Consider the following 14472-nt stretch of genomic DNA (forward strand, 5'->3'; position numbering starts at 1 on the left):
GGAGCAGGTCATTCGCCCCGTACAGAAAAAAAAATTCTACAGCGACTGCACATTTCACGCCAAACTAGCTTCCATCAATTATTCTTGTAGCTGAATAGTGATCCGCCACGCGGGTCAAGCCCTCTTTTTCTCTTCTTGGCTGTCATCAGTGATTTAGTTCTTTTTCTGTGCCGGAACAGCCCCTCTCCCGCCGCACGTATCCGCAGTTAAACGAGTGGCGCAGCCTTCTGACGCTTCCTCCTCTCTCGAGCCTCAGAAACCGCATCCGCCGGCTGTTTTTATTTTATATATATTTTTTTCTAGAGCCGCTCGGCAGCTGCGTCTGGGCGTAATCGCCGCAGGGGTGGGTGTCCCGTTGGCTGCATTCCTGCCCCAAGCTCCCACCGTGTCGGTCGCGCTCGCTGATTTTCTTGTTTGCCAGATACTGGACGAGCGTCGCCGCTTCTCGCAGCATAAACATGGGCGCCTGGGCACTGGAAACGGGTGAGTCCCTGTCGTCGTTACGAGCTTTGCATCCTCTGCAAGTTTATCCCTAGTTAATAGAACAGGGAGGCGTTTCAGAGCTGGCTTACTGGCGGCAGCATTCACGTACGCACGTTGAAAATGTGGGTTTCACACAACTGCGCCAATTGTAGAGGCCTTGACAGCCTCGGACTGTGGGAGCGCTCAAGGCCAGCTAGCAATTCGCGGCGGCACCTTTGGGGACTAGGCGTTTATGATGTCGACGAAGAAGCGAAAAATAAAATACTAGGACCTGAAGGTGCGGCTGATTTTTATTGCGGAAAAAGTAAATAGCCGTGCTTCGGCGCATTGAACGAGCAGCGCGTTATTTCAAAGCTGCACCGTTTGCTCCGAACGTTCTAGAATGATTCGCTGCGTTGAGGCAACAGTCTGTGGACTGGACAAGGCAGTGTTAAAGTCAATGGGAAACGTGCTTCTGCCGGTCGGAATTAAGTTAGTAGTTGCGCGCACAGTGCTGCTTACGTTCCTTGCGGCTTACGTTTGTAAGGTTCGTGCTGCCATCTCATGAGGGCGCCTTGCAACACACTTAAAGCGCGGCTGATATGAACATGAATAGGTGCAGTGACGACGAATTTCCCTGAATACTTGGGAACATGTAGAGCTTTGTCCGGTATTGTATTGGCCTATAATATTGGCTAACTAAAACGATAGGTTTATAACGTTGTTATTTTTCTCAGTTTACGTACTACTGCAGTATATAGCTAGAGCCAGGGCCAAACGAGGGGCAAAAATGCAGACCAAGTAAAGCCGAAAGTTGGGTGTGGTGAACGTTCATGATGTAAAAAATAACGCGAAGAAATCCGACAGACGGACAGCGGCGGATTTTTTACATCCAGAAAGCAGACGACAAACACGAATGGGCGCTTCAAAAGTAGGAAATTGAATTTTTACCCTAGGTCTCCTGTACACAACAGGAGCATCATTAGTATGAAATCACATTTATCTGCCTGTATTGCTGTAGTAGCATGAAGGCACTCGTGTAATAAGGTCTAACCGACAATTGTAATATCGTGTTCGCTGCTGTGCGAGCACAGAGTGTATTCCTGTTCGGTGGTACAGCGCTTAATTTTTTTTTTTCTCATTTCACTCTCAAACCCACGCAGGCTCCAAGCTCCCTCCACTTGTTCCTGGGAAGCTGCGTTTGTACAGCATGAGGTTCTGTCCGTACGCACTGCGGGCTCTCCTCGTGCTTAAGGCCAAGGGAGTCGAGTGAGTCCAGCTAGCCGCAAGTATAACGAACGGACGTTTTGTCGGCGTCACCATAGCGTCGGTTGCACCCAGTGCGATGGTCCGACAGGTTGTGGCACAAGCGTCATGTTTGCATGGTAGCGGTCTTCAAACTAATGCTCTCGACTTTTGCTGAATATTTGCTGCAGCCAACCGCAGTGCACTTGACTTCCACTGCGTGCACTGCGCCCTTGACACAGTTTGGCAGAGATGTCAAGTCACCTTAGAATAGTAAATAATATGGAAATGTATTTATTCTTACCACCATCCAAAACAGAACACTGTACCCAGTGCAGAGAGGTGCTCTCCAGCTCCCTTTATGCGATTTTTACGCTCACAAGAAACTTTTGCCTCGCGCCGCGGACAGCAGCCATAAATTTTATCGTTATATCCCCGTTATCTTCACTTATGTGCGGGTCACGTACCGTGAGACGCCAGAGGTCTGTTGGCCGTACTGGTTGTCGTTTGCCATGTGCAATTATTCTTTCAGTGCCGCATGTAAAATAAACACAGCGGCTGCGGTGGCCCAGTGGTTATCATGCACGGCTGCTGACCCGAAAGACGCTGGTTCGACCCCGACCGCGGCGGTCGCATTTCGATGGAGGCGAAATGCTAGAGGCTTTTGTTCTATGCGACGTCAGTGCGCGTTAGAGAACCCTAGGTAGTCGAAATTATCCGAAGTCCTCCACTGCGGCATTCTGCATAGCCTGAGTCGCTTTGGGACGTTAAACCCTATAAAATCAAACCAAACCGAACGATACGTAAAACATAATAGAAAGCATCTACGCTGTAGCTAGGTTGTGTATGTTGCAACCACAAATCAACGTGCCTCTCTCTACAAAGAGTACGCAAGGTTTCGCGGGTTGCAGTGAAGCAGTATCGCGGGGGAAATTCAAAGAGGTATTTTCGATTTCAGTTGCAGCAGCTTTCCAACCTGAACCACGTGTTCCTCGTTCACAGTGGTATTTGAAGCAAATGCATGCGTTATAGCGCAGAGATGACACAGAACTGCGTGAATATGCCATTAATTTGTGGTACCCTCAATGTACAGTGTGTATTATAGACATTTTCGTATTAGCCTTTTTGAGCACAGCCTCTGGACCGCTGGACTGCGCCAGCAGCGTTCTGATTGGTGGATTTCAGAGAGTCATCTACTGCGCATGTGCAGAACCGTCCAACGCGCACGCGCGCTCAATCAAGCTCTGAAGAGTGAAGAGGTTTATAGAGTGGAGGGGCAAAAACAGAAAACTGGTAATGCATAACGCTTGCGGCCCAACAACGCAAAACTAACAAAAACACTAGTTAAATAATGAAGACAGAGGGCGACGAAACATAACATAGACATATTAATATAAATTTAATTATAAACGTACCATAACATACTGACAATATTGACTTGTGAGGAAGTAATTACTGAATGTCTTTTCATTGTATTCTCAAAAAAGGACGGGATTTGTTACTGCCACTATCAAGGAAGCTATCATGGCCAGGTTGAAGGGCTGTAATGTCAGAACCATTAGCAAACTTACAGTGTAACACGCAGTCATCGGCAAAAGTGCACAGCTACAATTTCAAGAATTAAATTATACTTTTTTTTCGTTGTTTGTGCACTAAAGGCTCACTTCAACTAATATAACTTTGCAGTTCAACCTCTTGGCTTGTTTTACCCGCAGATTGCGTCAGTGGCTTTGAAATTCTTTTCCAAATATGCTGGTATTAACAACTCACCACGAATAATAAAAGGTATACGCCCTTCATAGTGTGTATATAAGCATGAACGCATAGGTTTGACGGAAATGAATGTATGGGTGTACCCTGTTTATACTCCAATTGTAATACCATTTTCCGCGAATTTGTTATTGCTGCTTTTGGAGTGCAGGAGGATAGCGCATTTCCTGTAATGTTTGATGGTTCCGGCTATAAAACGTTTTAGTGAAAGCTGCGCATACGTTGTTGGTTTCGTGGAAGATAAAGCGGATCGTTAGAGTATGCGGGATGTCTCAGAAAGGTTAGAATATATGGCGAACAGGTTCTTTTAGTTCTTTTTATTGGAGAAAATAATTTATTACGTTCTGGTAACGTTGCTGTTCTAGTAACTCTCAATAAAACGCATTGAGAGAGCTCAATTGAGCCTGAATTACCTGATGGAATTGTGCTTCGATTTGAACGCGGTGACCAGTTTGTTTGGTATCTCAATAGAAAACCTCAATTCCGAGTCAATTTATAAAGGATAAAGATGTTTCGTAAAGCATCTTGTGGCGCCGCTGTAAACTTGAGAACTTTGTTTTCGCCGTGCGTAGCGTACGTTGCATCGAATAGGCCAACAGCTTGAGTAATTTGAACTATTTTTTCTTCGACGGAAAAGAACCTTATCAAACTCACAAAACGCGGTTAGAGTGGTGGCGAGCCATGCAGGAAACTTGAGCCTCATTAACCCACCATTAACGTTGGCTTTGATGACCCTACGCTGTATATGCTTCCTTAAGCTTCATTTGCTATGTCTTACTAGTATTTGTTCTACCGTGAGCTAGACTTTGACACTCAGCAGCGCTCGCTGCTCTGACTTTGCTCGGTGTCTTGCGGGCGAGGTGCAGGCCATATGACAAAAGTGAGCGTAGGGGTGCATTTAAATGGTATTGTACATGCGCTTTGTCTTCTGTCCCCACAATATGCTTTGTGCTGTCAGGGCATATATGAAGGTAGTGCTCGGGAAACGCTGCTTTGTAGCAGTTTTTTATCAATGCTGCGCCATAGTAAGCATTGAGTTTGTTACGGGGGCATGTAGAAGCAATGTTTCCCCGTGGCCTTTCTTTTTTATGCTTGGGGAACTTTTTTTTCTGAAACGTGGGTTTTAATTAAATATTAAACTTTGTCTGTAGCCACGAAGTCGTCAATGTGAACCTGCGCAACAGGCCTGAGTGGTACAACGAAGTGCTGCCCGCGGGTACCGTACCGGTACTTTACCAGGACGACAAGGTCATCAGCGGTTCCATGCCCATAGCCGAATACCTGGAGGAGGCCTACCCTAAACCTCACTTGCTGCCCACTGACCCGTACCTCAAGGCTTTGGACAGGAGCTTTCTGGACGTGGCCTTGCCCGTGAGCACACCGTACATTGCCCGTACATTATCTGGCTCCCGCAGATGGTCCACTACGAACTGGAATGCTAGTGCAGAGACGAAAAATCATCAGAATATTTAGTTTTCTTTTTCTTCTGCCAGGTGTATTACAAGCAATAACAACTACGTGCCTCCCACCTTTTATTATGTACCTTTCATTACAGTACTGTTTCTGAGCACCTACTGCTCGCGGAGTTGATGTTTCAGACAGCAGTATGCCTCCACCAGTTGTACTCCACTATTACAAGTTTTTGCCTAATTTGACAGTGCCCCGATTTCTGACGACAACAATGATAAACGGGGTGTGTAATTTCCAAGTCTGTATGAACAGCACGCTAATGACACGAAAAATGGCCTGAATTCTAGTTTCAAAATCTAGGGGTTGGTGACGATAATGGATTTTCATGGCGCGACGGCATCTTTGGTCAAAGAGCGCCAAACACAAGTTGATTGGTCATCACTGGTCAGTCGGGCATGGATTTTTGAAATTTCCTGAAACTTGACTACGCCCTGCAGTGGGCGTAGTCAGGCTGATGATGATGATGAAAGGCGCATTTACATGTTACGTTAGTCGCGAATGTAGCAAACTCCTTGCTGGAGGACTGCATTCCGTTATCCGATACTATGGTTCTCTGGACGCGAACCTGCTGAACATGACAAGTAGGAAGCTGTTCGCGAGTGCTGTAGTAGCATGTTTGATTTGCATGGCTTCGTTTCACTCAGCGTGTGTATCTGCTACCACTAAAGACATCTTCCCTGCTATCAGACCGACAAGTCTACATGAACTCGCGACCATTTACCGGTGGTCCGCAGTTGGCAGTGGCATGTTTTGAGCACAGTTCGAGCAGCAAGCCGAAAGCTCTTCAACATAACGGTCTAGCCAAGGTCACCAAAACTTAAATCGTGCCATTGACTACATTGCTGAAGAATCTCGGTGGGTCTCACGCAAAAGCTTCAGAAGTCTGTCCCAAGGTCTCTCGGGTATGACCACCCGATTTCCCGAGTATACGAGACCGTTAGTTCAATCAGTATACAAGAACTTGAGGTTCCTTCGAGCTTTCCTTCGCTTTGTTAAATGCAACTTCCTGCTATCGCTCCCACTGCCAATCGGTGCCCTTTTTCGAAGAGTTTGTAAAGCGGGGAAAGCAGAGAAGTTATGTTTGGCAGAAATATGGATTAGAATCTCATCATTGCTAAAAAGGAGTGCAGCTCGCTGACCTCTGGTAGACGAGGCGCTTGGACGATAAGCTCTGAAATCTTCTCCGTGAGGTGAATGTCCTCTCTCTATCTTGTGGCCCAGATTATTAAGCATGAAATGCTTTTAGCCCCCGTTGTCGGCAGTGTGGTGACGTCACGCCGAGACCGAGAGCCATCATCCGGGCACTGAAATCCACTCATCCGGGCACTGAAATTCTCTCATCCGGGCACTGAATTCCAGTCATCCGGGCTCTGAAACGAGAACATCCGGGCACCGTACGAGACTTAACGAGATTTAACGAGACTCTGTAAGCCCTCCTACGCGACCGGCATGCAAGCGCCGGTTGGTCTCCAAAGGAGTCACAAAAAATAACTGCTGCCAGTGCCTTCTCAATGTTTATCAAGATATCAGTCGCTGTGCGTTTGATAATGCATGGAATTATAATTTCCGATTTCTAATAACGCGTGCAAAAAGCACATAAATGCCACGATACACTTCGTTGTCATACGTGATCTCCTAGGGGCTTCGCGCATCGAAGCAAAGCCGCGCAGGCGCACAGGGGCCCGGGGGAGAAGCGCTGCGTTCAAAGGGCAAGGCATCGCGCCGAACGGGTGGTGGCGTTCCTCCCTTCCATTACGGTGCGGTTCGGGTGTCCACCGAGATGGCAGAGAATTACTGCGCCATTTCCTTTCTTCAAAAAGCCTTGCGTTCAAATGGCAAGGCATCGCGCTGAACGGGTGGTGGCGTTCCTCCCTTCCTGTACGGTGCGGTTCGGGTGTCCACCGAGATGACATTAGGCCCGTAAACATTTCATGCTTGCTCTGGTGGTGAAAACTTTTAATTACTGAAATAGAGTTTGGGAGCCACAGAGTGGCCCCGCTACATGGTCGGCGTCCCTAGTCCGGGACACCGCATGACAATGCCCCGTCTCTAGCCCGTTTCACCAGAGCCCTTTGGGACTCAAGCGAGGAGCAGTTGAGAAGGGCAGTCTCCCATGCCTCTCTGGAAGGGGTAGGGGAAGGGGGGAGGTGGGGATTTTGAGTACATGCCCACACCATGTGGAAGATATCACAGGTCTCCCCACAGTGCGGGCATCGCCCATCCGTGTTAGGATCGTAATGCTTTAAGATTGCAGGACAGAGTAGAGTACCTGTCTGCAGGCGCCTTAAAGTTCGCTCCTCCGTCTTACTCAGCCCCTTTGCAGGGGCCGGGAAAAGGCGGTGGATGTCGCTATAATGCGTTATAATTTCCTTGAATCGCAGCAGCGGCTGGTTAGTCTCCGAGCCAGAAGAGCTGGGATGAGGAGCCCGGATGAGGAGCTTGCTCTACTCTCGGTTACGGGAGAGGCAGAGATTTTTTATTTACATATACTGCAATCCTCGCTGAGGATCTTAGTAAGGTGGGACACAACACAAGTAAAAGCAACGCAGTAACACAGACAAGGTACACAAAAACAAATCAGGTTAACGCGGCTTGAAGATTTCTGTAAATAAGCATAGACAACACATTTTTAAGCAATGCTGGGAATAAATGTCGACAGTAATGATTTTGAAACTTTGCTATTGGTTGCGGGATTCCATTCAATTACTGTTTGTGGAAAGTAAGAATACTTAAAACCGTTATTGCGCGTGTTTTTTTAAAATGGGATTATATACGGCCGACTGCCTACATTTGCGATTCATTCCCTGTGTTCTCGGAAACGTACGAGCACATTTATCAGTCGTTCGCTCCCAACCCCACTTTTCTCCGTTACCGCGAAGCTGTCGAGGTCAATTTAGACGCCTGGTAGGCCTGCTAGTGCCGTATCCATCTTTCTTTGAAAAATCGCCGGAGCCGAAAGGAAGTAAATTTTAACAAAACAGCAAAACTAAAATATTGCGGCCACATTGGGAGTTGGCCGCTCCGAATATTCGACAGGTGAGAGTACGCCAACAGACACCAGCCGGCCGAATTTCTACCACAGTTGCTCCTGAAGGGCTTAGGTGACGGAAATAAATGCCGTGCAGAATTTCGGAACGGCTTGTGCGCTTTAGCTGCTGGCTGGCGGAGGCCCCATTATCAGGCCTAGCTCCATATGAAATACACTTTCGTAGTCACCGACCATACTGTATATCGCCCTTGTGTTTTCTTGCGTTGTGGCTGTGGAATCTTGGGAGGACGATAGCATAACTGGAGTCGGCGCCCTGTCCAGCTAGGAAATCAGGTCACGGCCATAAAGATTTGATTCAGAACAGTCGAGCACAATAAGTCGACAGCTTACAGAGACAGTACTGTACTTTGCACCGTACTGTCAGACAGTACTGTCAGCACCGGCAGTCGGTCTGCGTAATAAAATAACTTTACTCGCGAAGGCTTTAAGCTCGGCCACTGTTTGCAGTGCTTGTTCCAATAGATAACGATTTATCCCACACCCTCATCCTAATGCACAAAACTAATTGCTCGCATTCCATCTTCTTTTTACATTTAAGAGCGCGTCACTGATCGGAAGCATCTCGCTCAAGAGAGGCGCTAAAGAAGAACACTGGGCCAACTTCCTCAAGAAAATCGAGGTCTTCGACAAAGAGCTTGCGAAGAGGAAAACGACATTTTTCGGAGGTGAGCTACCGCTTTCCTTTGCATTTCTCGAGATCCGCTGAAGGCAGGCTTTCTGATAATGCCGTGTCAGAACGGGGTCAAACTGAAGACGCGCATGTTCTTTTTAGCATGGGAATATTGGGAGGTACACGGACGCCGAGCGTACTGTAATTTAAGGTGTCCTTGCGGCTGGTCTCATTCCGGTGGAGGTACAACCGGTATAAAGGTTGTTACCTCAGAGCAGAGGGGCTCACACACGTGAAATTTAGGTGGTTTTCTTTATTTTTTTGGCCTGAATCTTTCGAAATTTTTTATTTCATTGAGCGCCTGAAAAGCAGTAATATCGACTGCAGCGATCAGTTGACTGGTGCATATTTATAGCCTTTCAATTTCGGGTTTTATCTTTGTCGGAATTCGGGGGACGACAGTGTGCCTGCCCTTATTTATTGAGTTAAAAATCGTGTAGAAATTTGGTCATGCAAAATAAATGCTTCATAATTTTGGCTTCGTAGCGACATTTTTTCTTGCAAAAATAATGCCCATTATTAGCGCTCGAGTTTTTGCAGAAGATATAAAAGCCTCTTTTTTACTTAATAGTTTCATTACAAAATTGTAAATAGCAAGCAGCACTGAGAAACCAATTACCAAATCATGTATTTCTTTTTATTGCTACGTACTAACAATATCACTGTGAAATCAGTTCTATCGCACAATCCCCCCCCCCCCCCCCTCCCCAACAGTCACAACAATAGACAACTTCTGCTGTCATCATTTGGAGTCCGGATTTAATTAGAAAACAAAATATTCCCATTTTGTTCCGCGCTGTTCACTACTGACTGCCGATAGATGGCGCTAGTTGGTGATGTGCAGGAAAGCTGGGCATGATGTCCATACTTCAGCCAAGACAAAGTAGCAGCAAAGGTTATTGCATACTCTCTTTTGTACAGCTGGAACGAAGACGTCAGGCGCCCGAGTGCGGTACGCAGTATACACGGGTGATTTTCCCTGCCACGGCTGCTTCACCATAACGTTCCTGAATGTCGCCCGACACACAGAGACTATTTCTCTAAATTGGAAGAACCAAAATTGGAGGCATTTTAAAATTTTTGCCAGTGGTGAATAGATGAAGACAGTAAGACAGGGACTATACAAAACTCGACAGAAAGTCTTTTTTTTTTTTTGTGCTCGTCTATTTACACCTCGAAAATACCTTCGCTTTAAAAAGCAACCGACCGTATGCTCTCAGTTTTGCAAAGCTAAATTTACTCTTCACTGTCAGCAAGTGACGGTACACCACAACTTGCCCAAATTCGTTCACACAGGATTACTGTTCTTGTCTATTTATCACTGGACATTGCCTCCGATTTATCAGCCAGCCCATCTATCTGCTCTCAGTTTCGTAGAGCCGAATTCACCCTTCACCATCAGCAATCGACGGTGCATTGTGGCCTAACCAAACTCCTTCACTCAGGCGAGCAGCCCGGTCTGGTGGACTACGTGGTGTGGCCTGCATTTCCGGCGGCTCGCGCCTACAGCACGCTGTACCCCGAGCTGAAGATGCCCGCGGCTGAGGAGTTCCCGCACTTCTCGCGCTGGCTGCAGGCCATGAGGGAGCATCCGGTCGTCAAGGCTGTCATCAACGAAGACCACGTGCTGCTGTACGCCAAGAGTGGCCTGGAAGGGGACCGCGACTTCAATGCTGGACTCCGATAGGACGTCGCTGGTCTGCTGTGTCGTGCTGTTCGGGCATGCCTTTGGCGGAGAAATTCGTTCGCTAGCTTGGAATGATTTTGGGGCGATGGTAGCAACATATGCAGCTGATGATCTGTGATCGGTTTGTTTAAAAAGTAATTCGCTTATTCCACTGTAACAGCTTACATCAATAAATAATTGCCTGTTGACTGTGATAGACTTTTCACGGTGACTATTCATTGTGACTGACTGTTCACCATGACTGACTGTTTACTGTGACTGACTGTGACTGACTCTAGCGTCCCAGAGAAACACTGCGGTCTACAAGACGCGTTGTGTAGGTGGGACTCTGAGTTTGTTTCGAACGCCTGAAGCCATTAAACGTGCACGGAGGCCACACTAGGCGGGTGCGTTTGCATATCACCCCCAGCATGGTGGTTTGGGCGGAGGCAACATTATTTTTGTTCTTTTTAAAGCCTCCCCGTATATTTCTGTATATCGCCTCGATCGAAATATTCCTGGTGCGTCCAGCATTCAGCTCGCGACGCTGAGATGAGCTATCAAACACCATAGACACCGAGCCAGTGCAGCGAATGATCGATTTTTGTGGCCGTTAGTGATATGCGTCAAGGGTTTATTTACGCGGTGCAATAGACAAAACGTACAGTTTGCCGCTCCTGTGACTAAGTCCTTGGCGATTATAGCCACTTTTTCTTCTGCTATCGAAACATCCGGCTAGATATCATTTTTTTTATTGCAAACGTAATAAACAGAAGGCGATTTTTTAATGCTGCCTTCTTTGTAGTTCTACTACCTACGACGTTACTACTACGCTATTTATCGGTCACGTCTCGCGTTTGTGTATGATTTTGATCGTAGTTACGTTCACGGGAAAAAGTAATAAAATTCTAAGAAATCTGTGCTGAAAATTGTGACAAAAAACGAATGGCATGGGAATATATACCACAACACTAAGTCAAGACGTTATCTATGGAATTTTCTACCAGTTGTATATGTCATGATCCTTGCGGACTGTCTGGAAGGCTTTCAGAAAACACATTTTGCCGGTTCTAAGTACAATACGGCGAACGGTGAATCATTGGTGAAAAGTTAGGCCTAATGGCTTTTATTTTTTTTTGTAGTTGAGACGATGAACGGTGACGGTAACGTATTTGATGCTATAGTCTTGATGGCATTGTTTATATCCAGACATTTTGGACACTGCTTTATGTATTAGAAGACCTGTCCGTAGCCCCGTGTTTGAACGCATCACGAAGAACGCTACATCATGAAACGGTGGTGTAAGAGTACGTAACAGTTACGAAGCATGTTGGATTGCAATCAATCAATCAATCAATCAATCAATCAATCAATCAATCAATCAATCAATCAATCAATCAATCAATCAGTCAATCAATGAATCAATCAATCAATCAATCAATTGTCTTTATTTCTTCCACACGAGAAACAAGAGGAAGCGGAGGGCTCGAAGAGAAAGTGGAAATTTCCACTTGACGAGCTTCGAGCCCCCTATTCATATGCAGTAGTATACATTAGGAGCATGTATAGCCGCCGCGGTGGCTCAGTGGCTATGGTGCTCGGCTGCTGTCCCGAAAGACACGGGTTCGATACCGGCCGTAGCGGTTGAATTTCTTTGGAGGAGAAATTCGAGGCCCGTGTACTGTGCGATGTCAGTGCACGTTAAAGAACCCCAGGTGGTCGAAATTTCCGGAGCCCTCCACTACGGCGTCTCTCATAGCCTTAGTCGCTTTGGGACGTTAAACCCCATAAACCAAACATTAGGAGCATGTAGCTAGTGCGAAGTTGCTAGCAGGCTCTAGAGTCGATATGGCCTAACGCCTCGCTTTTGCGATCTCTATTATGCACATTAACTTCCGTAACCAGTGCACTGAAGCATTAGAGATGATACTAAGCGGACGACAAGCGACAGCAGTAACAGCTGTCTAAGAGCTGTTCCTGCTGTTAGACAGCTGTCTAACAGGGGAGCAAAATGTAGTGATAAGGTTCTGTGCGATGTGTATTAGCTGGCTTACGCCGACTTGGTTAATGGTATAAAAGTAGTAGCTAGGAGCTGAAAACATGCCTTCGCTACATCACGATCAGAGTTTGACTGCAACAGCGTTCTCCGGTTACCCCTCAGAATAGTCTATTCAAGGGTAAGGGATTCAGTGGCTTTTGCAGGATTATTTGAGGCGTCGATCGTGGAGGACTGGAACAAAGGCCGAATGTATGAGGAGGCTTTTTAGAGTGACTTCAGTTTTCTGCTACTCTCCTTTCTCTTCCTTTTTTTTTTATCCCCTCACCCCCTTCCTCCCGTGTAGGGTAGCAAACCGATTATTCTTCCGGCTAACCTCCCTGCCTTTCCTCTTCTACCTCCTCCTCCTCCTGCGTACAAAGATGGTCTTGAAACTGCTCGGCCACAAAAGTAGTGCGTAGGCCATCGTACTCGCTTCCGAACCATTAATGAGCATAGCATTCAATTTTGCCGGTTATGAAGACGAAGTGACGCTGTCGTAGTTATTATTCTCACCGCCATCCGTGAACATCGGTTTAGCATTCGCCGAGTCGCTTTCATATGAGGCTGCCTTAAGGCTTGCGCCGCAAACACCAGTGCGATAGACCTCCGTCTTTCCGTGGATCTAACACAACATCTGGTGGTGATACTGATGTTGGTGATGCAAAAGAAACACGCGATAGATTGAAGCCGAATGGAAAGATGCGGTCTCTCCCGCACCACTGCTGTATCGCGGGTAAGTTACGATTAAACAGTCGGAATACTGAATAAAAAGGCATTAATACCTTTTGAAACAGGAGCAGCGCACAGACAGTGACACCGTGATACCGGGACTGACACCGTGCCCGTCGACTGCGCAGCTCGATCCTAATGTAAATCCGAAGTTCCAAAGCCTGAAAGCCACCTTTCGCTCTTTGCAATGTGCTCCTAAGCACATTGCTGTTTATTCGTTGTGGCGCCAAATAATTGCTTGCCGAGTCATGATAGAGTGGTTGCCGGCTTTATTTCTTCGGTCGTACTCGCTTCGTTACGACGCTGCTTGATAGCTTCCAAGTGAATGTTTTTTGTCGTTAATACGTTGACGTTCGGCGAAGAACAAGCAACCGGTGAACAAAGAATAACTGAATTTAATGCTGGGTAAAAGAGAGCTTACAAAAAGGTTCGATGAGTACAAGGTTCGTTTTGCGACTGACGCTTTCGCGGTTGTCGCGTCGCTCCCCCGGTCTCAGCCGCCAGACCCTTCCCTCTCGCCACTGGAGGGCTCCGGTGTTGAGCAATGCTCTCCAGGGAGAGGCGGCTAGCGGAGCGCAGGGGTCGGGGGGTCCCCTCCTCGAAGGGCGCAGACGGTCGTAAATTAGTCCAAATGTTTCCGCAAAAGCGGGGAATCGGTCCTCGAGGTCGACGCACGGAAAACTGTGTTCTACGAAGCATAACGTTCACAACACTTCCAGTGGCAGCTTTATAAGCGGCATTCTGCAGGTTGCAGGGTACAGGGCATCATAGAATGTCATTACCTAAACTCGTGGTCGCGTCATCGAGATTTGCGTGGCCCGTGTGGCCTTGCAATGGATGCAGGGCGCAGTGTAACAGCGCATTTTATTTTATTATTATTCATTTTTTGCTGCCGAAGGGATCGAAAAGAATGAGTTTTATTTCTCATTTCTATTCTTCCCCTAACTTGTTCGCTGCTTCGGTTGAACGTATATCTATAGGAGAGTCATGTTCTTGTGCGCAGTGCACGATCACCTGCCCAGAGATTATAGATAAAAAAAGGATACAGCGACAGGAGATAACGCTTTCATTCCGCCGCAACCAACTTTTCTTGCTGTCGCTCTTCTTAGAATTCCTTCCTTCCTTCCTTCCTTCCTTCCTTCCTTCCTTCCTTCCTTCCTTCCTTCCTTCCTTCCTTCCTTCCTTCCTTCCTTTCTTTCTTTCTTTCCTTCTTTCTTTCTTTCTTTCTTTCTTTCTTTCTTTACTTCTTTCTTCCTTTCTCTCTTTCTCTCTTTCTTTCTTTCTTTCTTTCTTTCTTTCTTTAACCTTTGAACTAGTTCTCTCTGCACCGAATTATTTCTTTTTCCAGTCGCGTCCAAGACATGTGGCGCTGC

General features: G+C 46.8%; 1 protein-coding gene across 1 annotated transcript; it reads left to right on the forward strand.

Annotated features, from left to right (window-relative positions):
• Positions 1-281: 281 nt before the first annotated feature.
• On the forward strand, positions 282-10547 carry LOC149358524 (glutathione S-transferase omega-1-like). The gene is made up of 5 exons (XM_089570629.1): positions 282-483; positions 1626-1731; positions 4629-4848; positions 8535-8661; positions 10112-10547. Exons 1-5 carry the CDS (start codon positions 459-461, stop codon positions 10351-10353), a joined length of 720 nt encoding a protein of 239 aa, XP_089426755.1. The 5' UTR covers positions 282-458; the 3' UTR covers positions 10354-10547.
• Positions 10548-14472: the final 3925 nt, after the last annotated feature.

This window comes from Amblyomma mixtum, chromosome 2 (assembly GCF_055824585.1).
Source record: "Amblyomma mixtum isolate Tamu chromosome 2, ASM5582458v1, whole genome shotgun sequence".
Taxonomy (NCBI): domain Eukaryota; kingdom Metazoa; phylum Arthropoda; class Arachnida; order Ixodida; family Ixodidae; genus Amblyomma; species Amblyomma mixtum.

Excerpts from the sequence above, each read along its gene's own strand:
- LOC149358524 (XM_089570629.1), top strand. The coding sequence starts at position 459 with ATGGGCGCCTGGGCACTGGAAACGG. Across the intron at positions 484-1,625 it reads CGCCTGGGCACTGGAAACGG|GCTCCAAGCTCCCTCCACTT; the intron begins GTGAGTCCCTGT and ends AAACCCACGCAG. Across the intron at positions 8,662-10,111 it reads GAAAACGACATTTTTCGGAG|GCGAGCAGCCCGGTCTGGTG; the intron begins GTGAGCTACCGC and ends TCCTTCACTCAG.